This window comes from Thermothelomyces thermophilus, chromosome 5 (assembly GCF_000226095.1).
Source record: "Thermothelomyces thermophilus ATCC 42464 chromosome 5, complete sequence".
Classification (NCBI taxonomy): domain Eukaryota; kingdom Fungi; phylum Ascomycota; class Sordariomycetes; order Sordariales; family Chaetomiaceae; genus Thermothelomyces; species Thermothelomyces thermophilus.
The window spans coordinates 2,621,899-2,646,867 of NC_016476.1; the positions used below are offsets into that span (position 1 = coordinate 2,621,899).

Consider the following 24,969-nt stretch of genomic DNA (forward strand, 5'->3'; position numbering starts at 1 on the left):
CCCACCGGCCCGCAACTGACCTCGAAATACACGTACACAGTACAAGCCTTCCAGGGGCTCGTAAAACGCACACACACATACTCGTACACACACGCACAAACACACACAACCCCCCCCCCCCCCCAACCCCCGGCACGGCGAGGAAAAGAAAAATAAGAATGCTGGCCGTCCTACATATTCTGTTCTGAAATTGCCCATGCGGCCTTCCGCTGTTCAAAGCGTCACCTAAGCCCGTTGTCGGATCCCAGCAACTGGCTTATCCGGCAACGGTCATTGGCCGGGCTCTCAAGGCTCGGAGCCAGCCGCTCTCCGAACAGGCAATTGGGTCATACCACCAGAAGCCAGCCAATCACGGTGCCGTTGACAAACAAAGCGTTATCCCTGTTAAACGCTTTGGACTTTGCCGACACCGCCCCCTGTTTCCTTTTTTGGCGACCATCCGAAGCTATCGTGGTTGAGATGTGAGATTTCCATCGAGTAACGATCGAGTAACCTGGAGAAGCCTGCAATTCTGATTCGCCACCACAGCCCACCTCAGGTCCGTTCGGGGTCCTTCCCATGCAAAGAAGCAACGTAAACGGGCGCTCTGCAACGCGTCATGTTTGTACGTTATACCTCCCTAACAAAGTATTGTATTGGAATAGACTAACTCTGGGGGAAAGTCTCATCCGCAACAACGCGTTTCCGCGGCGCTGCTCCATTAAAGTTGCGGCGGCACTCGCGGAACAAGACTCGGCCGATGGCCTCCCACCATGTCCGTGTACTAATAATAAGAAATCCAACAAAGAGCGGTTTGTGGGGAGTGGGTATTCAAACCAGCACTGACCACCGAGTCAAATTTTCACACGAGGCCGTTTGGGGCGGAAAAGGTTCCACCCAGCCCCGGGGCGCCGGATGAAATTTCTTTGCCCCACCGCGGTTTGCCCCGGCCCCGGTACGGCGGGGAACTCGGTGTTCGGGTTATCGGTATCCACAACCTGGCGGCGCGAGAGACATCTGCTCACCACCCGCCTAGTCTAGACAGTTCGCTCACCGAGTCATGGAAAGTCCTCTTCGTGTTGCCTTCTGGTCCTCCAGCATCAACTCTTCAATCTCCTTCTATTGCGGCCCCTCGAGTTAAACCGATCGAGACGGCCTGTAGAGACGTTCGAGTAACGCGGATGGAAGCCCTGAGCCCCCATGGTAGAGACACGAGCCATCAAAACGCGAAGTCACGAGGCCTGCTCCAAGCGCTAGTGGAAGTAGACGAGGGCAGCTCTCCAACACTGCATACACAGCGGCTCCGCGCAACACGTGTTCTCGCAGTGGCTTTCTCCTCTTAAGGCGCAGTGATTCCTGAAATTGGGTTGATTGTCTGTCGTCCAGACCAGGACGGACGGAGGACGTCTTTGACACCCGGCAGCTGATGGGTCTTAGGTACGCCTACTATACGGTACTGCCATTGGACGGGTTCAACAAGCAAGACATGCGGAAACGTTGTCACAAGGTCGCTAATAGGGGGTGGCCGAGCCCCTGCTGGGCTTTGCATTCGGCTGTTACGTAAAACGTATAAGCCCGGGCGGAAAACGGAGGTCAGTTGACTTTTCCTAATTTAGGGGGCTTAGCTCCGTAGAAGCCCAGGACACATCCATGCACCTCAAGACTCATTTGCCTGCTACTGCGTACATAGTATGTACATGTGTGTACAGACATTCATTCCAAATATGTACGGAGTATGTTTTCGGGGCTCAAAATACGAGACCTCACAGCCGTGCCACCTCATCCGGGTTCTTGACCTCGACCAAGAGTTTCCCTGTTCAAAAGGTTAGCCGTCCGCCCGTCCGCCCTCGGTTCATCCTGTCGTTTCGTGGTTTATGGTTCTCGATTACGTACCGATGTTTCCGCCCTCGAATAGCTGCTTGAACGCCTCTTCGGACGCTGCGACGCCGCCCTTGATGATGGTCTCCCTCCTCTTGAGCTTGCCCTCGGCGAGCCACCGGCCGATCTGCTCCCGCGCCGCAGGGTACTCCTTGGCAAAGTCGAACACGATGAAGCCCTGCATTCTGAGGGAGCATGTTAGCCCTACTTTTCTCTTTGAAACCTCTCCTCCCCGGCGGGGAGTGCCTGCAGAAGAGACTGGTTGAGTCTTACTTGATCCTCTGGCTGATGACGCTGTTAAAATTTTTCTGCAGTCGTCATGTCGTTAGTTTGGGTCCTGTGCCATCGTTCTACATCGGTAAGGGGCCAGGGAGGGAATTTGGAACATCCAAGAACACTCACCGGCCCCGACTTGTTCTCCGCGTTGTACTGAGAGATGCCGCCGCACATGACGAAGCGGGCAAACGCGTTGGCCCGGCCAAGCGCCATATCGAGTTGCTCGCCTCCGACTAACATACCCCACTGTGTCAGCATGTATTTTTTTTTTATTTATTTTTTTTATTCGCCGTTTATATCCTTCACACACATCCGTCTCGGAGAATAAGGGTAGCCGGGAAGAATGTTCTTTTTACCGTTGTCAAAGAAGACGTCGATGAAGTTGGGGGTGGCCTTCTTGAACTTGGCCTTGAAGTCCGGGTCCTTGTAGTTAAGGGCAACGTCCAGGCCGAGCTCCTCGGTGAGCCACCTGCACTTCTCGTCGCTGCCGGCGATGCCGACGACGCGGGCGCCGGCAATCTTTGCGATCTGGGCGGCCACGCTGCCGGTGGCGCCCGCGGCAGCCGAGACGACCACCGTCTCGCCGGGCTTGGGCTCGCCGATGCGGAGCATGCCAAAGTAGGCCGTCATGCCGGTCAGGCCGAAGACGCCCAGCAGGTCCGTCACCCTGGCGCCGGCACCGGCGCGGGCGAACCCGGGGGGCGCGGGCTCGACCTTGTCCTCGGACACGATGCCGACCTCGCGGATGCCCATCAGGGCCGTGACGATGTCTCCCGGGCGGGCGCGGGCCGAGCGGGAGGCGAGCACGCGCGCGATGGTGGCGGCGCGCATGACCTCGCCGATCCGCACGGGCGGCACGTACGAGCGCCGGTCGTCGAGCCAGCCGCGCATGGCCGGGTCGAAGGACACGTACAGGCACTCGAGCAGCAGCTCGCCCTCCCGCAGGTCCGCCTCGGTCGGCGCCGGCACCCGCCGCTGCCGGAACGTCCTGCCGGGTACGATCGCGCCCGTCGGCCGCTCGGCGAGCTCGAGCTGCAGCGACTGTCGTGCCATTTGGTTGGCGGCGGCGGTGGCGGCGGCGGCGACGGTTAAAAAGCTGACACTGGAGTGGTTGTGGGCCACCTAAAACAAAGTATATATATAGGTCAGGTACTGTACCCGTAATGTAAGCCGTAGGTATGTACATACCTTAAGGGAGGGTGACCTGTAAGGTAGGTAGTTCTAAGTACCTCCGTAGGTATTGTTTGTTGATAACCTACTTTATGTCCCTGTATCCAATCACGCAACCAAGGCGTCTAAGGCAAAGGGGGGGGGATTTGGGGGTTTAATGTAATGTAGCCGTAGGAGGATGGTGTAGCGTGAAGGGCAACACCGGCCCAGTCCTCAATGGTTCGTCGGCGGCAGTATTTCGTACTTGTAGTAGCGTTGTTCAAACCACTGCACGTCGCGTACCCGAGGTACAGTACAAATTGCATGAATTGGAGTAACTACCCTACCTAGGTAGGTACTTTTGATATTAATAATCCCCCCAGGGGCGAGATGGAGCAGTTTCTGGGACAGATCGCACCGCTCCGCTCTCTCGACTTCGTAGTGTATTTTACTTTGGGCGGAGCCGAGCCGAGGTTGGCACTGAACCCGGGCCCCCGAGCCTCGGGACCTTGCAGCACGTTCCACAACCCCCGGCGCACCTTCCTCTGGTTGTAGGTACTCCGTATGCATGTCCAATCCTCAATACCGGGGGGTACAGTGTACTCCAAAAGTACCGAACCTAATTTACAGACAGGTCGAGTTCCGCCTGGATGGGTAACATGTCTGTGGAACCCTTTCCCGGACATCAAGGCTACCGAGTACCCTTATTAGTTATTAGTAGTAGGAGTACGGAGTACTTACTGCTCCTTGTGTCGCCTTACCCGCAAACTACGGCGCTCGATTCCAGGATGTGACGTCGACGGAGAAAAAGGTACAGGATAGGATGGTGCAGATAAAACCCAGGGGTATACATTTCGAGTTAAAATATCCAACCACACGGAATGGCATCGGTTTGAGCTGAATTCGAGTGATGTATCGTCCCATCCTGATAGCGCCAGATGATGCATTCTCCATCGTACACATTGCCAGCCCCTTGTCCACAGTGAGAACAAAAAAAATGAAAAGAGAAAAGGCGATTGCAAAGTCTCAAGGCCCGTCTCTGCCGTACACCCAGCCCCATGGTATGCACTTCTAAAAGTATACTCCGGACCCCGCACATCTCTCTGGCGCCCTGCAAAAATTACAACCAGGCGAATCATCGTGTTAGTACAGCGTGGTCAATTCGACTCGACCCTCGTTAACAGATTATTTTTTTTCCCTGTCTTTCACTTCTTCCGCTGTAGCGTCTTGACAGCCATCTCGACGAGGCCATCCTTGGCCTCGCTCTCCGGGAACAGGCTGAGGGAGGCGATGGCCTTATCGGCATAGTCCTGAGCAAGAGCGCGCGTCTGCTCAATGCCGTCACTTTGCATCACCAGATTCCGTGCCTACAGATATATGCCTTGTTAGCACGTCCCGCCTTCGGCTTCCCCCCCCCCCCCCCTCTTCAAGAAAGGCCGGCCGCGTCTCAATTACTCACCCGTTCAACATCGCCTTCTTGGGAAAATTTCCTCCCCACCAGTGCCCCGAGTTCCGGTATTGTCTTCCAGGCGAACAGCAGCGGGGCGGTCGCTAGGCCCAGTTCCAGGTCCGCGCCGGCGGGCTTGCCCAGCTCCTTCTCGCTGCGAGTGTAGTCGAGCATGTCGTCCACCAGCTGGAACGCCAGCCCGAGGTTCTTGCCATAGTTGTACGCCGCGTCGACCGTCTGCGCGTCCGCGCCGCCCAGCAGGGCGGCCGCGCGGCAGCTCTTGCTGATCAGGGACGCCGTCTTGAGGTACGTCTTTTGCAGGTAGTAGGTCAGGGTGTCCTCGGACCATTGCGGGTTGGTCTCGTCGCGCGCCGTGTTCTTCAGCTGCATGAACTCGCCCTCCACCAGGTTGGCGATGACGGTGGCCAGCAGCTCGATCACCTCGGCGTGTCGCAGGCGCGCCAGCGCAACCGACGCCCTCCCGAGGAGGAAGTCGCCCGCCAGCACGGCCATCTTGTTGCCGAACTCGAGGTTCGCCGACGGCGCCCCGCGCCGCGACACGGAATGGTCGATGACGTCGTCGTGTAATAGCGAGGCCGTGTGGATCAGCTCCGTGATCTCGGCTAGCCTCCGCTGCGACGGGAGGATGCCATCGGCGTCGGCGAGGACCGGCTCGCTCTCGGCGCCGGCGGACGGGTTGTAATCGGCGAGGATCGACAGCGGGGAGATGGAGGTGTCGATGGCGGCCGAGGCCTGCAGGGTCGCCTGTTGGCGGTGTGGCGCTTTGGGGCAGAGCGATGTTGCCCGCGACATCAGCAGGACTATGAGCGGCCGGATGTGTTTCCCCTCGGACTGGGTGTAGTACTTGGCGGCGCGGTCGAGCGAAGGGTGGCCGGAGCCGAGGAGCTTCCTGATGTTGCCCGTCAGGAACTTCATCTCCTTGGCCACGATCCGGAGGGGATCGATGGTGGGCAGGTCGCCCTTGGTCGCCCTCGTGACGGCATTCGAGACGATGTTGCCGGCGACGGAGACGGCGGCCGCCCACGCCGACGGCCGCGGCCGCCCCGAGTGGAACAAGACCCTAGACTGAGGTGACCGGCCGTCGAGCGACACCGCCCCGAGGCACTCTGCGCACGTCGGCCGTCGTATCCGCGCAACCCGGCCGACTCGTGTGGCGCTTCCGGCTCCGCGAACCACCGAAACCCCCGCCCCTAACTGCATTTCCTCGCGCGTTCCTCCTCGGATAGAACCAATGGACTGCCAAGCGTCACCGTTCGGTCGTCTCGCGCATTTGGGACGAGATGGAGAGTTGGGGGTGGAAAGAAGCGCGCGATTGGACCACAAAATCGTCTCTGGCCTGTTCGTTCCCCCGTGGATCCCGAAAACTTCCTTGCCGGCAATTTCTGGAGGCGGTTTTTTTCTTTGGCGTGGTGTGGCTAATTTTGTGGGGCATCTTTAGTGGCCGGAGCATGCACTTGGGCACCGGTCACCTTGCGCGTCTGGCCATCTTGGCGCTGTGGGTCGACCTTGTCAGCTCTCGGACTCGCCCTGAAGGACGGCTGTAGCCTTGTGAAGCATCGCCAACAAAGTACGGATAGTTTTGAGAGACAAGAGAATTGCCGTCATCCACAGTTCCATCGCTTCCCAACTGGCCCGAACCCGGCGCTGTCCGGTATTGGCCGATAAGATGGTCTTACTCACGATGACCCCTAGCATCGTTGCGGGACTGCAGGCACTGAGCAAGGCAGCAACCGCGACTCTGGTGCAAAACGAGCCTGAGCCGTCGCTTGGAGCGCCTGCCGTCGGCAACCCCGTCTCTCATTCACAAATCGTGAATTTGTGGAAAGCTCTCAAGGAGGCCGGACATGGAGAGTACACCCTGGAGACGCTCCTGAAAGGCTCCAAAATCTACGTTCTACCGCCGCCTCCGAAGCCTGAGCCAGTGAGTTGAGCCCTCTCTCCGGCAGACTCGAGATATCTCCCAGGCTAACACCGCTGAAGTCGAATGAATACAAAGAGCTCATGGCACGACTCCGCCGGGAGCAGGACCAGAGAGAGTACGAACGTATGACGAACCCGCTGCCGCCAATGGGAACATTTTCCCAACGGTACGTGAATGGCGCAAGCATGGCTCAGTCGTTCGCTGCCGTGAATCGACCGAGTAACCAGGCAGACATGGGTGACGATGATGTCACCTACGGGGACGTGCACCGCCAGTTGATGCTCATCCTGAATTTCGTTGCGAGTATCCTTGGGGTCGCCGCCACGCTTTGGATCGCGGCGAGGTGGTGGAGCACGCCTGCGCGACTGTTCTTGACCATGGCCGGGAGCCTCGTCGTTGGCATCGCCGAGGTCGCCGTCTATTCTGGTTACATATGGCACCTTAGTCAAGCTAAGAAGAAGGACAAAACGATAAATGAGGTCAAAGAAGTCGTCCAGACTTGGACCGTTGGTGCCGAAACCAAAGCCACTGTGGTTGGCGGGGAATCTCGGGACGAAGACGCAACCCTTCGAAGGCGGCACAAGGATGTAAGGAAGCGGAGAAGTTCCTGCAACACTTCTGATTAGCTGCAACATAATTGATCTGGGACGATACATTTTTATTTATTTTATTTTTACTTATTTATTATTTATTTTATTTTATTTTTTTTTTCACGATCTTCATCCCGATCTTAGCGCATATGTTCTGCTATGACCTCTTGCTGTTCCCTGTTTATTCAGTACGCACATGCAGGATGGGGTGCGGAATCCAGAACACGGCACTCACCGTACATAGTAAAGACTGCTGAAAACGCGTGTCCGGACCGCCCAAGAGCCCCACGTCATTACACTACGCGGGGCGTTCGGCCGGCGCGCGCTGAGCGCGAATCAGACGCGTCAAACGCGACGCTTCACACTTCTAGTTTACGACCTGCTGCGGGGACAACTTTGGCCTCTAAACGAGAATCAATCGACAAAACCGGCTAGCGAGACATCTTCATGACTTTTTAGTACGTTGCCTTTAGACATGCCAACAGCATATTGTATTTAATCTCTAGTTCGGCATTCTTCTTCTTCTCTCAGCGCGCCGATATCCGTTCCTTTCGTGCTTCCATCGTGTCAACACCCAAGACCTGGACCGCCCAGAGCATGTCGACATGTCAACTCGACCACGTCATGGACTCTCCCTGGGCAACACCGACGGCGGTGTCCCAGGGACGCAAACGTCCCCTGCGAACCTATAGTCGACGAACGATCCAGACGAGGGCGCAGGAGCAGGAGGCGACGCAAAGTGACCGAGATCCTACTACTATGATGGCAAACTCAATACCAGCGGAAGTGCCTGATCAGCACCCAGTGCTCCAATCTCAATCCGAGGCAGAACGACCGGCAGAAGCCAAACGGCCGAACCGCGGATCAATTCTGGCGTATTTCCGTCCCGTTCTCCCGAGCACAGACAAGGCGTTGTCAAAAGTCGCAGCTTTTGGGACCATTGAGCCTCCTCTGACACCGCGCATCTCTCCGGAGTTGAGAGGAGCAAACCCCCGAAGGAGACTGACCACGCGGCCCCAGTTCGGCGAGGTGGGGGAGGTTTCAAGAGATGATGTTGGGAGGCCGATTAATGTTGGGAATGTGAACGCAGTCGAGGGAGCAGAAACCGATGGGGAACGCGACGAATCTGCTGACAATCCCGACTGCTCCCTTGGATCACCTCATGACCCACCGACAGAGGCTTTGGGCGAGCTTCCAACCAACACCCTAGGCCGGCATGACTGGACAGTCGGCGTCTCGACTGACGGGCGAGTGAAACCGAAAAAACGAGCGTACAAACAGCCAGTCAAAGACATGATGCAGACGACACTGAGCCTGTCGGTCCAGAAAGAACCGGGATTTATATTGTGTGGCGTTTGCGACATTCTGTACAACCCTTTCAACGAAAAGGACAGGAAAGAACACAACCGGCGGCATGCGGCCTCTTCCCGAAAAAGGAGGAAGACGGCATGACGATGGACTCAGACATCCACTCGATATTTTCTGCAGGCTATAATGCGTGTTTGACTCGGCGAAAGCGGCTGAAAAAGAAACAAATGACCCGTCGTTTTCAGCAGTGGTGGGATTGTCTTATCCTGTTGCTCAGCTGACTTAGGCCTGCGGTGTCTCTCGCGATCTGAGAGCTTATTCTTATATGGCACTCGGTTCTCGCCGGACCCGCCGGACCCTTCAGCGATGCCTTCGTTTCCTTGCGTTCTTCGTGGGCAATCCTTTCTTGCATTCACTCGGCGGACCGTCGAACTCGGGGCGAGATGGGTCTTCAGAACGACGAGATGAGGCTTCAGAACGGCCAGACCGGGCTTGAGAACGGCAAGATGGAGCTCAAGAACGGTGAGAAGGGGCTTAAGGACGGTGACCATGTTAATACCCCAAATGGGCACCGGAGCGACAGGTAAACAAACACTGCTGCAATAACCCTTCATTGAGCCTCAAACGTTGACTGGTTGCTTCAGAGGACGGACATGTGTGCCTTCCGACACCCGCGACTATGGAGCGTGGCTGGGCCAAATTCTTGACCACATTGACAAACATGGAGAGCAGGAGCTTCTTCCTGTGCTGCAAGAGTTCAGAGAGCTTATCACGTCGGATCCCCGCTTCTACATGTACTTCACAGGGATGTGGGAAGAAATCCCGGTCAAGGAGCCAGATCCGAAAAATCCAACGGTGCAGCCTCGGATCCGCGACTACGAGCAAATGTTGCAGGTTATGAACCATGTGCTTGTGGCAGCACCTGAGTGGTACGCCGCCCCACCCTTGACCCTGCCTCACGGTGCCGTGGCTGAGATGTGTCTGAAACAGGACCCAGGCAGCCGCGAGCGCCGGCCTCGCCGGCGTACCTCTGGTGGCGATGTTCGACGAGGCCATGAGCACCCCGAGTGGCCATGCTGCGTTCCTGGATCCTGATGTCAACCTCATGTTCAAGAAGATCCTCAACGCGTGGGGCAAGTACCTGCAGGTATGCTCATACCCTTGCCCAGGAACTCGCACGCCCGGACAATTTATGCATGTCTAAAACCGGATCAGACTCCGGAGTCCGTAGAGGTTCTGGGCGATCATGAAAACGGCTGGTTCTGCCAAGCGGCGTTCAAAGAGCTCCTTGAGGTCGCCAACGCGCCCTATAACACCTCCTTCAGGTTGGAGGAGTTATACAAATGCGATCCGTCGAAGGAGCACTTTGGGTTTAAGTCATGGGACGGTAAGTTAGCATGCGCCGGTCAGTCGCAACTACAGAAAACCCCCCTGTTGACTTGGGAACATCTCCAGACTTCTTCACCCGCCAGTTTCACGAGTCGGTGAGACCAGTCGCCTCTCCCGACGACGACAATGTCATCGCGAGCCCTTGCGAGTCGACCATCCTCAACATTGCCTACAACTCCAAGCTGCGCGACAAGTTCTGGATCAAGGGGCTGCGGTACTCGGTCGCCGACATGCTCGGGCACGACCCTCTGGCAGAACATTTCGCCGGCGCGACGGTCTGCCATGCCTTCTTGTCGGCCATGTCATACCACAGATGGCACGCGCCAGTCTCGGGCAAGATCAAGCGCTGCTTCGTGCAAGAGGGCACCTACTTTAGCATCTCGCTGTCCGATTTGTTCGCGGACGGCGGCGATGCCAAGGGCCACCTCGCGACGCAGGGTTACGCTTCGGCGATGGCCACGCGCGGCATCGTCTTCGTCGAAGCCGACAACCCGGCGATCGGCCTGGTGGCGTTCATCGCTATCGGCTTGACGGAGGTGAGCACGTGCGAAATCACGGTCACGGAGGGCCAGCGCGTCCAGAAGGGCGACGAGATCGGTATGTTCCATTTCGGCGGGTCGGCTTGCTGTCTGCTCCTCCAAAACGGAGTCCGGGTCAGCGGATTCCCCGAGATCCGGAGCCCGGTGAACGTGCCGGTACGAGGACGTCTGGCGGTCGTCCAGCCGTGAGGTGGCCAGGGTGACTGTTGTTTTCATTAGTTTAGTGCGTGGAGAGTGTGCAAGTTTCTGCTGGAAATAATTATAGATAGGCGGATGAACGAGCGCAGACACAGCTAGCTGTCCAGGCTCATCTTGAAACGGAAGGAGAGAGGTCTCTCTTCTCTTCTCCTTCCCCTTTTTCTCCTTCTTCTTCTTCTTCTTCTTCTTCTTCTTCTTCTTTTTTTTTTTTTACGTTGTTTTCTTGAACACATATTCTTTTACCCTCGCTTAAGTCAAAGTTCTAGATTTCAGGAGAATCAACACAGTTCATTTCTACCCACGTTTGATTCAGATTTGACAATGTCTCGAGGCAGAGGGATAATCGGTGTGACAGAGGTCGAAGCAAGTGTCCCAGGATGCTTGATTGGCTCTGACCCCGCCGTGGCGCCTGGCCGTCACTGACGAGGCCAGCTTTCGCGTGGCCTGTCGTTGATGAGTGAGCTCGTGGGATTTCCTGTGGGGCTTACGAAAAACCACACGGCGATGGGTCGAACCAGCCCGGGTCCAGAGAAGGTACATACAAATTCGGGTATACACAATACCGGTATGCAACGCTTCACACACCCGCACACACTGCCTCTGTACAGAGCGTGTATGTACATACATACATACACCATCTCGCTACCGGGGAGGCGGTAAGCATCCACAAACGCACCGTGCGTAGGGGAGGGGGTTGGGGCCTGAGAGAGATGGGCGGACATCACGCTCGCTAGGCGGGGCGGTGTGCTTCGGATGTGCTGGGATCATGAGCGAGATGAGATCGAGTACGACGCCGGATGGGAGGGGTGGCACGGGTCCCTCCCAAGTTTTTACTCTCGTCGATGGGTTCCGGCCCCTCCCCGCCCCTCCCTTCCCTTCCCTCCTCCTCCTTCACCCCTCTTCCCTCCCAGCGTTGGTCAGAGGGAGGGACGACGAGAGAAAAATATACGCGCATATAGATCGCATGCGATGCATATGTCGTGTACCCATTAGCCCTCTTCACTGAGACCTTTGCAAGGCGAACAGAGGCGGTTTCACAGTCTGACGCACTCCGGCGGCTCGACTCGTTGTTGCCGGGCCCGGGAAGTTGGTTGAGGTTCCATTGATACAGGACGCTCCACCACCTTTCAGACATCACTCTTCCAGTGGCTACGTTGCTCGTTATTGTGTGCTGCGTAGTGTATGTACTGTATGTAGGTATGTACCCAATACCAGGGGTCCTACACTAATGACTTAGGCTGCTGATGGTCAAGAGGTATGTATGTGTGTACTTGTTCATAATAAGCGTTGGAGGGAGCGGAACTGAAAAGAAGAGGAAGAGGGAAAAAAACCAGTCGGTCTCTTCTCTCTCGCGCTCGACCCACTCGTGGATCTCTGATCCCCTTCTCGTTGTCCGATGAGCACCGTAGTGTACATTCATTGATTGGACGGCTTACGTGGAGAGTCCGCAAGTGTGGTAACGTTAACCACAATGGACGACTTGTGAGAATAATGAGGCTTTGCGCAGTCGTCTTTGGAGGCTCCCTTTCCTTGGCGTGTTGCATTATGCCAAGACATTGCTCTCGTTCGGCGGATGGATCAGCGCAGGACCCCGTCAAGCACGCCACCCCCACTCCCAACACTCCAGCGTTGAAGCTTTCTACGAGTACATGCTGCAGATGAGAAACGACCCATTCAAAGCCAAGCGATATGCTTCCTGACCAGAAGCCGAAGCAGGCCGCACAATACCGCGAATCTCTTGCGGATCCCGCTGACCAACGGGGTTTTCGGGTTTTCGAGGTTGCGTCGGCTGCCAGAAAGCTGCCAGAACCGACTATGACCGACTTCGGAGAGCTCGACTCTTTGAAAGAGGATGCCGAATGAGCTGTCTTGTCATAGGTACCAGAACCCCCCCCCCTTTCAACATCAAACCCAGTACGTAAGGCAAACTAAGGGTCAGAACGTATGTACTGTACCTGAAAATGTAGGGCAGGTAACCTTGGCTTGATTTAGCAATGTTAGAAGAAGTCTGCTTGTCATGTGCCAATGTGGCTGGGGTGACTAAAGCGGCCTGATAATTCCAATTAACTAAGCGAAAAGATAACCAATCTCCCTCAGACCATGCCAACATGGGAACAAGCCTTGAAGCTGGAGTACTGCAACTAACAATCCGCTCAAAACTTTTTTGAAATGGGAAGCGAAACATCAAAGCGAGAAAACGGCAGCAAGGTCCCACTATGACGACATGCGGCTGGTGTTCCTGCCCCACCGAAATAGGAGCGCCCGTTTTTCGTGTGTGCGTGTCTGGCGTCCAGAGAGTCGCCCCTCCCGGCCACGATGGAAACAGCACTGGCAACACTGTAACCTGGCGGCCAGCGAGGAACAAGGTTTACACTACCTTTTGTGCAGCCTATGGTCTGGGCCGTGGTATGTATGTACATACTCTACCTCTTCTACTCTCAGCGCAGACCGCTGGATGGAAACTATTCCTCCCTGTTGCCGGACTGGGCGCAACGGCCAGCTTTACGCACATTGCGAAGTCGACCAGTTAAGTGAGGTCCTAGCAGAGTATGAGAGTGGAGAGCCGGCGGATCGGCATGCAGCATGCTGCCTTCTGTATGTATTCCGTACAGTATTGTATGTATGTATGTATGTATGTATGTACATACGTACGTACGTATGTACATCCACCGGCAGTACCCTGCGAGTTAGTACAGCATCTCGATCAGGCTACTTACATATGTGTAGCACCCTAAATAAAATTGACTCGGGAGGCTGGCTAGCACGGCTGGGCCGCTTATATGGTGTGAGCGTTGGGCACACATGCACCCCACAAAAGAGGACGTCCCTTGATTTCGGTCCCGCGGAGCACCATGCAGCACCGGGGGCGTGCAGGTCTGAGATGGGAGATCAGGCTGCAATCGCTGTTGTATAGGCAAGCCCCGTTCGTTCGTCATGCCCAGCAATGCCGTTGTCTGCAGGAAACGGCTGTTCTCAATAGAGAGACCCGGCCACGAGGAAGGTGGGTAAACATAACCGCCCGGTCACCATCATGACCTACGTCCTGCCGAATAGTAGCTAATTAAGGTGAGCGAGCCCACCTCGTAGCCCCTGGTATTGGAGGATGTTTGCCATAGACGGCTACTGAAGGAGAAATAAACCGTTGCCAACAAAAGCACAGCCAACAGAAGCGCAGGAGTCGAGTACCAATAAAGAAAATGCCTACGAGCATCTCTGTTCACAGGATAAGCGGGGGCCCCATTTCGCTTCAAAAGCACCGAGAGAACATTCGGCGTTCGTCTGGCATGCTCCCTTTTCAGCGAGTTACATATGCACGGGGGGATTCGGGCTAGCGGACAACCTCGAAACTTGCCGTGGTGACATCATTAAATGGTCGCCCAAGAAAAAGAAAAATTGACGGAAATCATGCTCTCGATCCGCTTCGCCAAGGTAATCCTGCCAGATGTTTCCCGGCGAACGGCTCGCCCTTTGACTCTTTTCGAGTGGCCAGTAAACACTCCACTAATCTGGCCTAGTGTGTGTATGGATGTTCCGAGACATCAGGGGCTATTTTAGACCTCCCGGCGATCCGCGAGACAAAACTGGACGAACACAGTCCTCGGGGGCACCCTCCGTTGTCCCTAGGTTGGGGGGTTAGACGCTGGACTGTCATGTTCTGATAGTGAAACATTTTGGCCCGAGGATGCTAAGTCGATGCAGGCGTGCAGCTCTTGCAGGTTGCAGGGCCGTGTCGTCGATCAGTAGATGGCCACCGCAGAATCGAGACGGGCAGGCGGGAAGGCGGGAAAGTCCCGGGCGGAGGAGGGGGGGTAATCTGCCAAGCGCTGAGCTCCACTGCGACGGGTGATGGCTCTTGGCGGGGCGCGTGCTTTCTGAAGATGGAAGGAAGCTAGGGTGCGGGCGGAAAGAGCACAAGCCCCACATCTCCCGCATTTGTGATCCTCGTCAAATCTCCGCCCCTCTCTCTCTCCCCGCGCCATCCCGCGTCTTCGACGCGCTTCTGCACCAGCTTGCACGGTTTTCTGAGGAAGGCATAGGGAAAATGCCGGGATGCCTTTCTTTGTTCTGTTATACTCTAATATTCTTTTTGGACACACCACTATCCCTTTTCCTTTTTTTTTTTTTTCAAGAAAAGTTCGTAGCTGAAGAGGAACCGGCCGGGATGTTTGCCTCACGTTTCCCTCAGTTCAGCCTCGACGTTCCTTTTGCCGGGATCTTGAGGAGGGGCATTGGCCGGATGGACCCCGTGCTCTGAGACGGGACGATGGCACGGTGGAGAAACCAAGCTGGACGGAACCCATGGCTCAGCGCCTCCATGCAACAAGACCCCGGTTTGCTGCCGAAGATGGACAAGGCGTGGGCGTTGCACGTTGCTCTTTTCAGCAGGCAGAGAGCCCTGCGAAGCGCCGGCCGCTCCCCACGAACCTTGCTGCCTCTTGCAAATGTACTGCGATGTGCGCAGTGCACATACATACATACAGTACACAATACGCGGGGTTTCGAACGACGCCTCGCCGTGAAGCTGACTGTCAGTCAAACTTGGAGTAGGGCCCCGCCGGGGAAGAGGGGGGGGATGTTACGGGAGGAAGGCGGAATGATGGGGTCGCGTTTTGCTAACTCTCCCTTGTCTCTCAATTCTTGCATTTCTCTCTCTCGTTTTTTCTACTCCTCTTTTGATGCTTTCTTTCTCCGCATGGACCATTCCGTAGCCTTTGGCATGCCCCCGAGATATATCTGATCGGCGAACCAACCAGGCTGGGCGCCGCTGGCCCCAAAGCGGCTCTCCCCACCCTGCGCGGCTGCAGTCATTCGCCTTAAGACCCAGCGGCCGTCTTCCAACCGGAGTCGCCCATTCCCCCCTTGCTTGTCCATACCGCTGTGTTGGCATGGTCTCGCTATTGACGAGCGATGAATTGTCTCCTTTCCGTCGGTCCAGGCAACGGGGACCTGAAGTGGTCGGATAGCCATAGCATCGACTCGGACGACGCTCGGTCAGTCGCAATGCCCTCGCCTTGGCTGGGCTCTCGCTCGACGGGGTCCAGCTCGGTCTCAGCCTCTTCTTCGAGCCTGGGGTTCTCCCACACCGGCCAGCTTTCGCCCATCAGCAACGGCGTGGACCTGCCCTGTGGAGCTGTCCACGGCTCCGCCAGTCTCGCCTCTCCGTCTCAGTCTCCCTCGGTGACGGCCACATCCCGTCCGGCATCGTCGTCTGTCCAAACCCCCGCCTGGCCGCCGCCAGGTTGTGTTGGCCCCGAAAACCCCTCTCCACTTCCCGGTCCCGAGGAGCGCTACGATGCACAACACCGGGATGCTGCTGCCTCAGAAGGGGGGGACGTAGCCGAGGTTTTGGTTCCCAAGCTGGAACCGATGGAGGACGATGACTTCTGTATGAATGACTTCCAGGAGGCTCCTTCGCCCTTCGCTACCCGCGCGCTCCCCGGCCACCCACCGCAAGAAGAAGCCTTGGAACACTCGAAGCAGAAGAGACCGAGGGGACGACCACGGAAGCACCCGTTCGTACCGAACGTCGTCACACACAACAAGATCACCAAGGGTCGGTCCAAGACGGGATGCTTGACCTGTCGGAAACGGAAAAAGAAATGCGATGAAGCTAAGCCACGATGTAAGCTTGTCTTCGCTGATTCGCGAGCAGTCGCGTCTTTCTGGATAGGCTCCTTACCCGCTTCACAGGCATGAACTGCGAAAAAAATGCAGTTGTTTGCGAGGGCTACCCAGAGAAGCAGATCTGGAAAAGCGGAAAAGAAAGGGCCGAAGAGGGTACGGCAGTGACCACCAGCTCTTCTTTTTCTTATGACAGCTCTCCTCTGACCTCAGACGCAGAACGCCTCAGGTGCCGGGGCTTCCCGTCCATCACCATGCGCCCCCTCTTCCACTGTCTCGAGACGGTCGAGGACAGGATATTTTGGAAACATTACAACGAACACCTTAGCGCTGTGCTGACCGTCGAGAGCGAGCACAAGAACGCCTTCAAAGACATGATGATTCCAATCGCGGTGAAGCACCGAGGGTTGATGCACTCCATCCTGTCCCTGGCGAGCAAGCACATCGACTACGAGACGCCATACGGTCTCAACATCCTGAGGAACAATCCCAACACCACCCTCGAGGCTCTGAAACAGCGCTCGTTCTACCATCACCAACAAGCGCGGTTCAACATGTACCGGGACATTGATGCGGCCAGGAAGGCACCGCACACGATCGACAGAGTTTCGACCGAGGCCCGGTATGGCCAAATGCTTTGTTTCCTCCTCGAGGCTCTCGTCGAGGGCGACTCGAGAAGTGAACACAGGCCGCATCTCCAGGCTTACTGCAATCTTATCTCCAGCTCACCACCCGAGGACTCCCCCTTCCTGTCCTTTATTGCCGAGGTCTTCCAATACTACATATTCGCCGCCGAACTCATCCCCGGCCTCAATGGCCACGCCGCTCGTCGCCTTGAGCCTCTCCCGCCGTTTCCCACCATGGATAAACCCCGGTTGCTCGGCGTCGCCGACGGCCTGCTGAATTACCTGTCCCAGATCACCGAGATCCGCAACACCATTCGGAGCAAGATGATGGCACAGGTGGACCTAGCCGTTGACTACCAAGTGCTCTATCAAGGCAGCGAGATCGATGGCGCCATTCGCGATTTCACAACCTATTGGCCCCCCGGAGACAGCCGCCAGCAGGTCACCCTCCTGTACAAGCAGATGCTGTGGATATACCTCAACCGGACCGTCCATCTGCCATCTTCGACGCCGTCGTCCATGGCATCGTCCTCGACATCCCTCTTATCGAACAATAGTCAACCTTGCCATGGCCGGTATCCGGCCTCGGTGGTCAATACGCCTCCGCAATCCGCGTCAACCAGTTGCGCCTCCTCTCCCCAGCTCACCGCCTCCGGCCATGAGTCAAACCATAGCGATGGCCGACCGAATTCGCGCCTGGGCCCGACGTCTCGCCCACAGGGCAGCATTGCAGCAGACAGCGGAGTGACCGCAGCCGGGCGCGACAACCGAGCGGAATCCCCTGCCCCAACCCGACAGCCGCCGGACCTCGATCCTGACCTCGCCCAGGCCGTCGAAGAGTCACTGAATCTGTTGGAGTGGTTCAAGCCTAGTGACCCTTGTCAGACCCTCCTTCTCCTCCCGTGCTTCTTGGTCGGGACGGCCTGCTTCAGGCCCTCACAGCAGCAGCGCGTCCGTGCTGCCATCAGGGCCGTCAAGGGCTACACTGGGCTGCGGAACGCAGACTGCGTGCTTCAGCTCCTCGAGGAAGTCTGGCGGCTCATGGAGGCCGGCGACTGGGTCGCGGCGTGGGACTGGCCTGGAGTGGCCGAGAATCTAGGACTGGACTTCATCCCTGCATGAAAGGGTGTCCCAAGGATGAAGGAGGTGTGCTCCGCAGCATTTCCCTCGCTTTATGGAGGAGCAAAGCCGCCCGGCTTTTCCTCCTTTCTTTCTTTTCTTTTTATTTTTTTTTTTCGAGATCACATCATCTTGCAGAATTGTTGCGTAGCTGCAGGCAGCCTTTCCTCTGTCAATGCATACTCCTGCCCGACAGAGCTGACGAACTTTTTGGTCTTCTGTACTAAATACTCCTGGACAGTCTGGTTGTCCGTTTTCTTTTTTTTTTTTCCCACTGTCTTTCCTGATGATTATACCTTCTCGGCGGCTACGGTACGGACAAGGGGTTGTGAACTTTTTTTTGAACTTGGATGGGAAAACGCAAGAATCAATTGCCGGACCAGCAGTCTGAATTCAGACGACGGAGTGGTGCTCGAAAGAATAGGGGAAATTTTTTTTTTTTTTTTTTTTTGGGATCCGGGGGGGTTTGCCAATTTCGGGTGTTTTGGGCGTGCGGGTATATGGTATTGGAAAGAAGGAATGACTTTATCTCAGAAGAAGTTTTGTTTGAAACGGATCGATGAAAGAGAACTATCCTTTCCTGAGCTTAATTTACGGCGTCCACATCTCAAGGGAGAAGCAGCCTGCTGGGAGGCGAAGGTGAACCGTCATCAGCACGGGCCGTTACGACTTGGCGTCATAAGAGAGTGTTATGCTGGGGATATAGGATTCGTCAAGCCACGAGCATCATGTTACCCAGCGTTAACGGGTAATCTGCTGTTTCGGCCTTCTCTTGAACGTTCCTCACTCTGTCTCGCCCCGGATTTCTCTTCTCGGTATGCTTTAAAAGGGCGAGACCCATCTCGGCCCCGCCCTCTTCCCCCCTTGAGCGCTGTCTTGTTCCGCTCCATCTAAGTAAGCCTTCAAAAAAAAAAAAAAAAAAGCCTCCATCCAGGCGGTGTCAATTCCGATCGTATCGTACGCGAACGTATGTACATTGCAACCGGGGGTACCGAATCATATATTGTTTTGTTTCGTGCCCTTCGAATCGCCCGCGAGGGAGTAACTTTATCAAGATATAGCGGATTCGATCAGTTCTTGTCGTCATCGCCCGTGGCTTCCTCTTCTTCCTTCTCCCGTAGTGACACGTCAATGCCTCCAGGGATCTTCCGTATCTCATACTTCCCGCCGAGGACCAAGTCCTTGGCCACAAGCTCCCGTGTGCGGCCGAGGCTCTCGATGGCGGCGATGCGGTCGATGGTGCCCTGGAGATGCTCGCGGAAGCCGGGCTGGGAGACGATCTCCCGGAAGGCGAGGTGCATGGGCACGGAGCTGGCCCGGACCTGGGCGTCGCTCGTGATGCTAAACAGGTTCAGGCGATCGAAGGCGCGCACAAAGTCGACCCGGGTCATGATCTCCTGGGCCTTGTAGAGCGGAAACGACGGGAGCACGTGGCCCACCACGGGGTCGTACGTCGTCTCCATCTCCTTCTCCTTGTCTACCAGAGCGGCCGCTAGGACCACCGCGGCCGCCTGAAGTGAGAGGGATAACAGATTAGCACAGATAAGGAATGGGGTAAAAAGAAGACAAAAGAAAAAGAAACAGAATATAGAATAAAAAAGGAAACGAAAAAAAAGAAACGTACAGCCCACTTTTGCTGGTCCATGACGTCGTCGTCCATGTCTTTTCCGAGGATCCAGCATTGATTCAAGAACCAGGTCTTCTCGGTCTCCTTGATCTTGTCGCAGGCATCCAGCATGTCGTTGCTCTTGGCCACGCGGTTCAGGAAGTTGAGTCGGCCGCCGACGCGGTTGTAGACCTCCTCGAGGATCTCGGACGGAGGGTCCTCGTGGAAGTAGCGCTGGCGGTAGTTCCTGAGGGCGGCCGTCGCCTGCGCCTTGGGCAGGTCCATGATGGTGAGGACGTCCATGCGGGTCGCCAGCTGCTTCAGCCGCTCGTAGACCCAGTAGTCGTCGCTGTTGAAGACCATGGTGACCAGGTGCGCGGCCGCCCACTGCTCGGCCCGCTGCTGCAGCAGCTCGATCAGATCCTTGCCGTCTTCGTCGTCCCTGATCAGGTGCATCTGGTTGATGATGACGACGAGCGGGCGCCCGACCTTGGCCCGTCTGCGGAGCGCCACCTTCTCCAGCTTGTTGAGGGCGCGCTCGATGTCGAGCAGGGCGGTGGTGTCCCTCGGCCCGCGCTCGCTGAAGTAGCCGCCGATGTAGTCCTCGTGGAACTCGTAGTCCAGCGCCTTGCCCAGGCGGATCCTGAAGATCTCGAGATCGGCATGGGCTTCGAACATGGCCACGCCGTCGCCGTCGATCTTGCGCATCGCTTCCAGGAGCATGCTGCTCTTGCCGGTGCCCTTGTCCCCGATGAACAGGTGGTAGTGACCGACGCTGCGGCCGGCGACGATGTCGTCGACGATGGGCTGCTCCGGCCGCTCCACCCAGTGGGTGGCCGCGGCCGTCTTGGAGAGCGGGAGATCTTTGCCTATTGCGGCAAGCTCTAGGACGGGGTCGCCGGGCTCAAAGGCGTTGGCCATCTTGTGAAGCACCATGTACTTGTAACCCTTATGGTAAGCATAGGCGGCTAGGCCAAAACCGGCTCCGAGGACGATTATGGAGGCCAACGAGGTGGCGGCCGCCTCCAGCATTTTCGACAGAAGAGAAGGTTGGGCATCCTGTCCCGGGGGCGGCGGTGGCGGTGGCGGCGGCGGTGGTGGTGGTGATGATGATGATGATGATGATGATGATGATGAGCCATTGTCTGGCTCTGGGCTAATGTTAGCAACAAGTGGTCGAAAGCCACGTTAAGATTCCGCAGTCGACTGAAATGGTGGCGACGGGAAGAGGGCCTTGTTGACCGGAGTCCTGGTCATGGCTGCAATGCTGTTGAAAGCAAATGGCATCCGCGACAATGGCCCAGGGGTTCGGTTACACGACAAGGTCGGGTGCTCATTGAGCCAATCAACACGGAACATGAACAAAAAAGTCTACGGAGTACTTGTATACCTGGGGAGCAGAGGTTCACCCGCAGCAGCAGTTCTCTCTCTCTCCGCAGAATGATGGAGTTGCCTAAGCTCCTGAACTATGCTTGGGGTAATGAGAGAGAGAAAAAAAAAGAAGAACGCGAACATACCGGGCGGTCGGATCCGCTCACTGGAGAACGGTCTCCAAAGTCTTGGTGCTGCGCATCGGACTGGCGAACCTGTCGCAATGGCGATGCGGTGGCCTTTTGCAGTCGTTAAGACTGAGCGACTCACCGCTCTTGCTAAAAACATGCTGCAAATCGGTAAAGGTATCTTGGCGAATGAGAAAAGAATTAAAAGACCAGGAACTTCCTCCCACATGAAACCAAGAAGAAAGAAAGAGACAAGGGCTGAGTGAGCGACTGTGAACGAATTGATAACTTGAACGAAGGGAATGGAATGGAGCGAGCGAAACGGCCAGTTCTTGCGCCGCGCGGCCGAGGATGCGGCGTTTGTGAGGGCGCCGGCGCGGTCACTCGCTGTTGGGACCGGGATAGATCCTTGAACAAGCGCAGTTCGTGGCAGCTGAAGCTCCAGGTTAGCGCTGTCTTGGCTAAAAAGGGTGGGACTGCACTTCCGGTGGAAAAGTATGCCAACTGTTGACAGCTGCCATCGGTTACCTGGGTAGCCCCTGAGCCCCTGGGCCAGAAAATAAACAACAGTCTAATGTTTCAACACATGGTACGGAGTATGGCAAGGACCTAACACATCTGAGATTTGTAACTACTCAATTTTGTGGTAAATGACCTGAATGATGGGATTTCTACTTGGACTTACTAAGCCTGTCTAGCATGCTGTACAACTCATTTAATTACCTTGCACTTTAACATTAAACAAGAAGCAAGGGAATCAACACGAAGCAATCCTACGTCTTCATAATAAAGGATAGAGAGAGAGAGAGAGGGAGGGAGGGGGTAAAATGACAAGCAAGGAACGGGAGGAAACAAGCCTCAAAAGGAAGGAGAGGGTTTCGCCATCTTGTATGGATCGCCGAGCGAGGCACAAATGATGAGGTGGATAGCATTTACAATGTATTAATGTTGTTTATGCTTGTATGTTTTCCACTGTTAAATTGCTATCCTTGCAAATTCGAAAACCTTTTATCCTCAACGAAAGGTAGGTAATCACTTGTGTTAGAGAGTTAAATATAAATATTCATCGTACTAGTTCTGTATCTGCACCGAATACTAACATAGGTATGTCGATTTGCTTTTAGTAGTAACAAGAAGATTGACTTGCCAACACTCTTTATTGATAATATCTTCTTGGAGGTCTGAAGTAACTGGAAATACTAGATAGGCTATTAACTACAAGCTCCTTAGACTCCGAAGGAGTCTTGTCAAAACATAATTGTTACCAGTTGTCCCGGTGAGACTGAGTAACTCGTGATGACCAGCTGTCACCTCTACCGTCCGAACTCTGTGTTGCTCGTCCGAAGTCGACGCGTTCTCTCTCCTGATCTTGCCAATATGACTGCACAAACCATTTTTCCACCGCCGCAATTCCTGGTTGCCTTTCCTTCGAACATAGCTAGCAGTCCTGCGGTCGATCGTTCTGCCCTATTCTTTTCCCACCAACTTTATAACTTCTCTTTGCACGCAATTGATTAAGTCTTTATTACCAGACACTACCAGGAGTCAATCATTGGCCAGCTTCGATGGAGTGAGCAGCGAGCCCTGTTTCCCTTGAAGCGTTCAAGCTGGTGGGTTCTTCTCATACTTTCCACGTGAGGATCACGAATCTACAGTCGCGCGGTATGTTATTGGGACTCTGCTCTTAAGTATACAGCTTTTAGGGATACTAAGGTCTTTAGGAGGATATAGCGAGACAAGATGGGCAGAGGCGACCGGCGCCTCCCCCGGCTTACACAGGAGGAACTGGCCAATCCTTGTACACGAATCTCGCTCGATGGGGTCGAGGTGCAGCTGTGGCAGGTCGCGCACATCTACGGCCTTAGTTATGAGATGCCCAGCCCATCTCTGAGAGGAGGCGCTTCATCTCAGGACTTCCGGTCCCTACCTTCGAGGGAGCGCGATGAAGGAACCGAAGTTCCCGGTGTTCCCGGTCCTCTGACAAGCAGCGGCCGCAGCAATGTGAATGAGAGAACGCCTTTCACAGACCTGCCAATTGCCCCATTAAGAATTTCCCCTAGAAGAGGAGTACAGCAAAGGATTCGGTGCCCTGCAGAGTCCGACAGCAGTCGTCACGGCTCCGGCACACAAGATATCTTGCGCCTGATAGATGAATTGGTGGATGAATGCTGGTCTGATGGGATAGACAAAGAAGAAACACAGGACAAGACCGCCGTTCCACTCGCAACACTCTCTGATCCTGCGCCGAGAATCAAAGGGGCTACATGGGCGGATCCTTCGTTCCCTCCACCCGCGCATCCTCCTCCCGCCAGGCCCTTGCCTCGGGTTCCGGAACAGCCAGCAGGGAATATGAACCCCGGCGCGGGTGCGCACCAGGCTCGGCGCTTGGCTGTGGTGCCGCGCACGACACCGGGAATATCATCCCGACATTCCGGAAAGTTGACAGAGAATTCGGACCCGAACCGTGACAACAACGATGACGACGATGATGACGACGACGACGCGGACTCAGAAAGGACAATCACTCCACGCGCATCTCGACGGCAGCTTGTCGCCGCTCCACGAGAGCGAAACGTGTCGATGCCCAACCCGTGGCCGAGCGCTCAACAGCCGGCTGCCGTCCATTCGGCTGGACGAGCCGTCTCTGCCTCGATCCTTCGAAATCGCGACGAAGTGCATTACCATCCTCTCCCGCAAAGGTTTGGTCCAGCTCAAGCTCAGTCAAAGCAGGTGCGGCCGCCGTTGCCATTGCGACATCCGCTCCCCGACTTCTTGCTCAACCCTCCCAGCTTTTTGCAACACCCTCCTGATCTGTCGCAGCAGCCTCATCTCCCGGAAAACCAGGGTAACGCAGGAGCGGTTGCGAGACGGGACCCACGGTCGAACAAGTCCGGATCTACTTCGAGCCCGGCCGCCGCATGCGCATCAGCGCCCAGAGCGGCAATGCCTACCTCGGACGACGAGGTGGCTGTGACCTCGCGCTGGAGTTCCGACAGTTCCGACAGCGAGGACGAGAAGGAGTCCAAGATGAAGAGGCTGAAGAAAGTTCTCAGCTTCTCCAAGCTGCGCCCCAGAAAGTCGAGCTTTTTCCAGAAGCAAACCGCAACCGAAGCTGGCAAATCCGCAGTATCGGTTGGGAGGTCCACATCGGGCTCTTCGGGGTCCCGCAGGGGCAGCAAGACCGAAAACTAGTTAATCAACAGGTGATTGGTGATTGCAAATCCCGTCAGCAACTCGGGCTCTTCTGCATTGCAGAATATCAACCCATGCTGCAGTAATAGGTCTCAGACGCCTCTCAGCAAGATGCTGGCGGTGCCGTACCCGTTCCATATCAAATCCACGCTGTTTTTCCTTTTTTTCCTTTTTCCTTTCCTTTTTCTTTTCCCTTTTCGTTTCTCTTCCGGCGGACGGCGGGAGAATGGAAGATGGCAAAGATGCTGCTCACGGGAATCAACAAAGTCTGGGGATATCGCACTGGTCGGTCTTCGATGGTTATCCTCAATTAATTTTGCCTAGGTAACATCCGGCACGACTGTTTCATGGCTCCCTCCAAAAGTGCAATGATATTCTTATTCTTGTTCATGTCAGCGGTTTTGCCATTGTCTTTAACAAGCGTGATGCTAATGTCAACGAGCTGCACGAGATGACTGATAATTAGTAACACTTCAAGCGCCTGCAGTATAATTAATACGGAGTACGGTACTCCCTTTGTGCTTTCCGACACAGTGTGCAGTAAGTTTGTGATGTGTGTACTGCACAAATCTGGATCAAATCGCGAGGTACTGGACGCATATCAAGCAAG

At 55.6% G+C, this 24,969-nt stretch overlaps 9 protein-coding genes across 9 annotated transcripts; 6 read left to right on the forward strand and 3 right to left on the reverse strand.

Annotated features, from left to right (window-relative positions):
- Window positions 1–1,742: 1,742 nt before the first annotated feature.
- MYCTH_103379 (uncharacterized protein) lies at window positions 1,743–3,186 on the reverse strand (the record flags this gene model as incomplete). The annotated part of the gene is made up of 5 exons (XM_003665216.1): window positions 1,743–1,792; window positions 1,873–2,042; window positions 2,131–2,165; window positions 2,260–2,366; window positions 2,490–3,186. The coding sequence occupies 5 exons, from the start codon at window positions 3,184–3,186 to the stop codon at window positions 1,743–1,745; spliced, it is 1,059 nt and encodes a 352-aa protein (XP_003665264.1).
- A 1,180-nt stretch (window positions 3,187–4,366) lies between these two features.
- Window positions 4,367–6,233, reverse strand: MYCTH_2308814 (uncharacterized protein). The gene is made up of 2 exons (XM_003665217.1): window positions 4,742–6,233; window positions 4,367–4,649 (listed from the first exon to the last, which is right to left on the reverse strand). Exons 1-2 carry the CDS (start codon window positions 5,948–5,950, stop codon window positions 4,488–4,490), a joined length of 1,371 nt encoding a protein of 456 aa, XP_003665265.1. The 5' UTR covers window positions 5,951–6,233; the 3' UTR covers window positions 4,367–4,487.
- A 16-nt stretch (window positions 6,234–6,249) lies between these two features.
- MYCTH_2308817 (uncharacterized protein) lies at window positions 6,250–7,323 on the forward strand. The gene is made up of 2 exons (XM_003665218.1): window positions 6,250–6,671; window positions 6,731–7,323. The coding sequence occupies exons 1-2, from the start codon at window positions 6,432–6,434 to the stop codon at window positions 7,295–7,297; spliced, it is 807 nt and encodes a 268-aa protein (XP_003665266.1). The 5' UTR covers window positions 6,250–6,431; the 3' UTR covers window positions 7,298–7,323.
- A 205-nt stretch (window positions 7,324–7,528) lies between these two features.
- MYCTH_2308818 (uncharacterized protein) lies at window positions 7,529–8,917 on the forward strand. The gene has a single exon (XM_003665219.1). The coding sequence runs from the start codon at window positions 7,859–7,861 to the stop codon at window positions 8,711–8,713; it is 855 nt and encodes a 284-aa protein (XP_003665267.1). The 5' UTR covers window positions 7,529–7,858; the 3' UTR covers window positions 8,714–8,917.
- On the forward strand, window positions 8,864–10,885 carry MYCTH_2308819 (uncharacterized protein). The gene is made up of 5 exons (XM_003665220.1): window positions 8,864–9,152; window positions 9,214–9,498; window positions 9,560–9,716; window positions 9,785–9,956; window positions 10,025–10,885. Exons 1-5 carry the CDS (start codon window positions 9,013–9,015, stop codon window positions 10,684–10,686), a joined length of 1,416 nt encoding a protein of 471 aa, XP_003665268.1. The 5' UTR covers window positions 8,864–9,012; the 3' UTR covers window positions 10,687–10,885.
- Window positions 10,886–12,041: 1,156 nt separating this feature from the next.
- On the forward strand, window positions 12,042–12,599 carry MYCTH_2308822 (uncharacterized protein). Its single transcript, XM_003665221.1, has one exon. The coding sequence runs from the start codon at window positions 12,385–12,387 to the stop codon at window positions 12,556–12,558; it is 174 nt and encodes a 57-aa protein (XP_003665269.1). The 5' UTR covers window positions 12,042–12,384; the 3' UTR covers window positions 12,559–12,599.
- Window positions 12,600–15,518: 2,919 nt separating this feature from the next.
- MYCTH_2308823 (uncharacterized protein) lies at window positions 15,519–18,239 on the forward strand. Its single transcript, XM_003665222.1, has 3 exons — window positions 15,519–16,318; window positions 16,387–16,473; window positions 16,537–18,239. The coding sequence occupies exons 1-3, from the start codon at window positions 15,697–15,699 to the stop codon at window positions 18,063–18,065; spliced, it is 2,238 nt and encodes a 745-aa protein (XP_003665270.1). The 5' UTR covers window positions 15,519–15,696; the 3' UTR covers window positions 18,066–18,239.
- An 803-nt stretch (window positions 18,240–19,042) lies between these two features.
- Window positions 19,043–21,582, reverse strand: MYCTH_2308826 (uncharacterized protein). The gene is made up of 3 exons (XM_003665223.1): window positions 21,186–21,582; window positions 19,687–20,819; window positions 19,043–19,573 (listed from the first exon to the last, which is right to left on the reverse strand). Exons 2-3 carry the CDS (start codon window positions 20,698–20,700, stop codon window positions 19,133–19,135), a joined length of 1,455 nt encoding a protein of 484 aa, XP_003665271.1. The 5' UTR covers window positions 20,701–20,819; window positions 21,186–21,582; the 3' UTR covers window positions 19,043–19,132.
- Window positions 21,583–22,907: 1,325 nt separating this feature from the next.
- On the forward strand, window positions 22,908–24,359 carry MYCTH_2120116 (uncharacterized protein; the record flags this gene model as incomplete). The annotated part of the gene is made up of 1 exon (XM_003665224.1): window positions 22,908–24,359. The coding sequence occupies one exon, from the start codon at window positions 22,908–22,910 to the stop codon at window positions 24,357–24,359; it is 1,452 nt and encodes a 483-aa protein (XP_003665272.1).
- Between the last annotated feature and the right edge of the window lie 610 nt (window positions 24,360–24,969).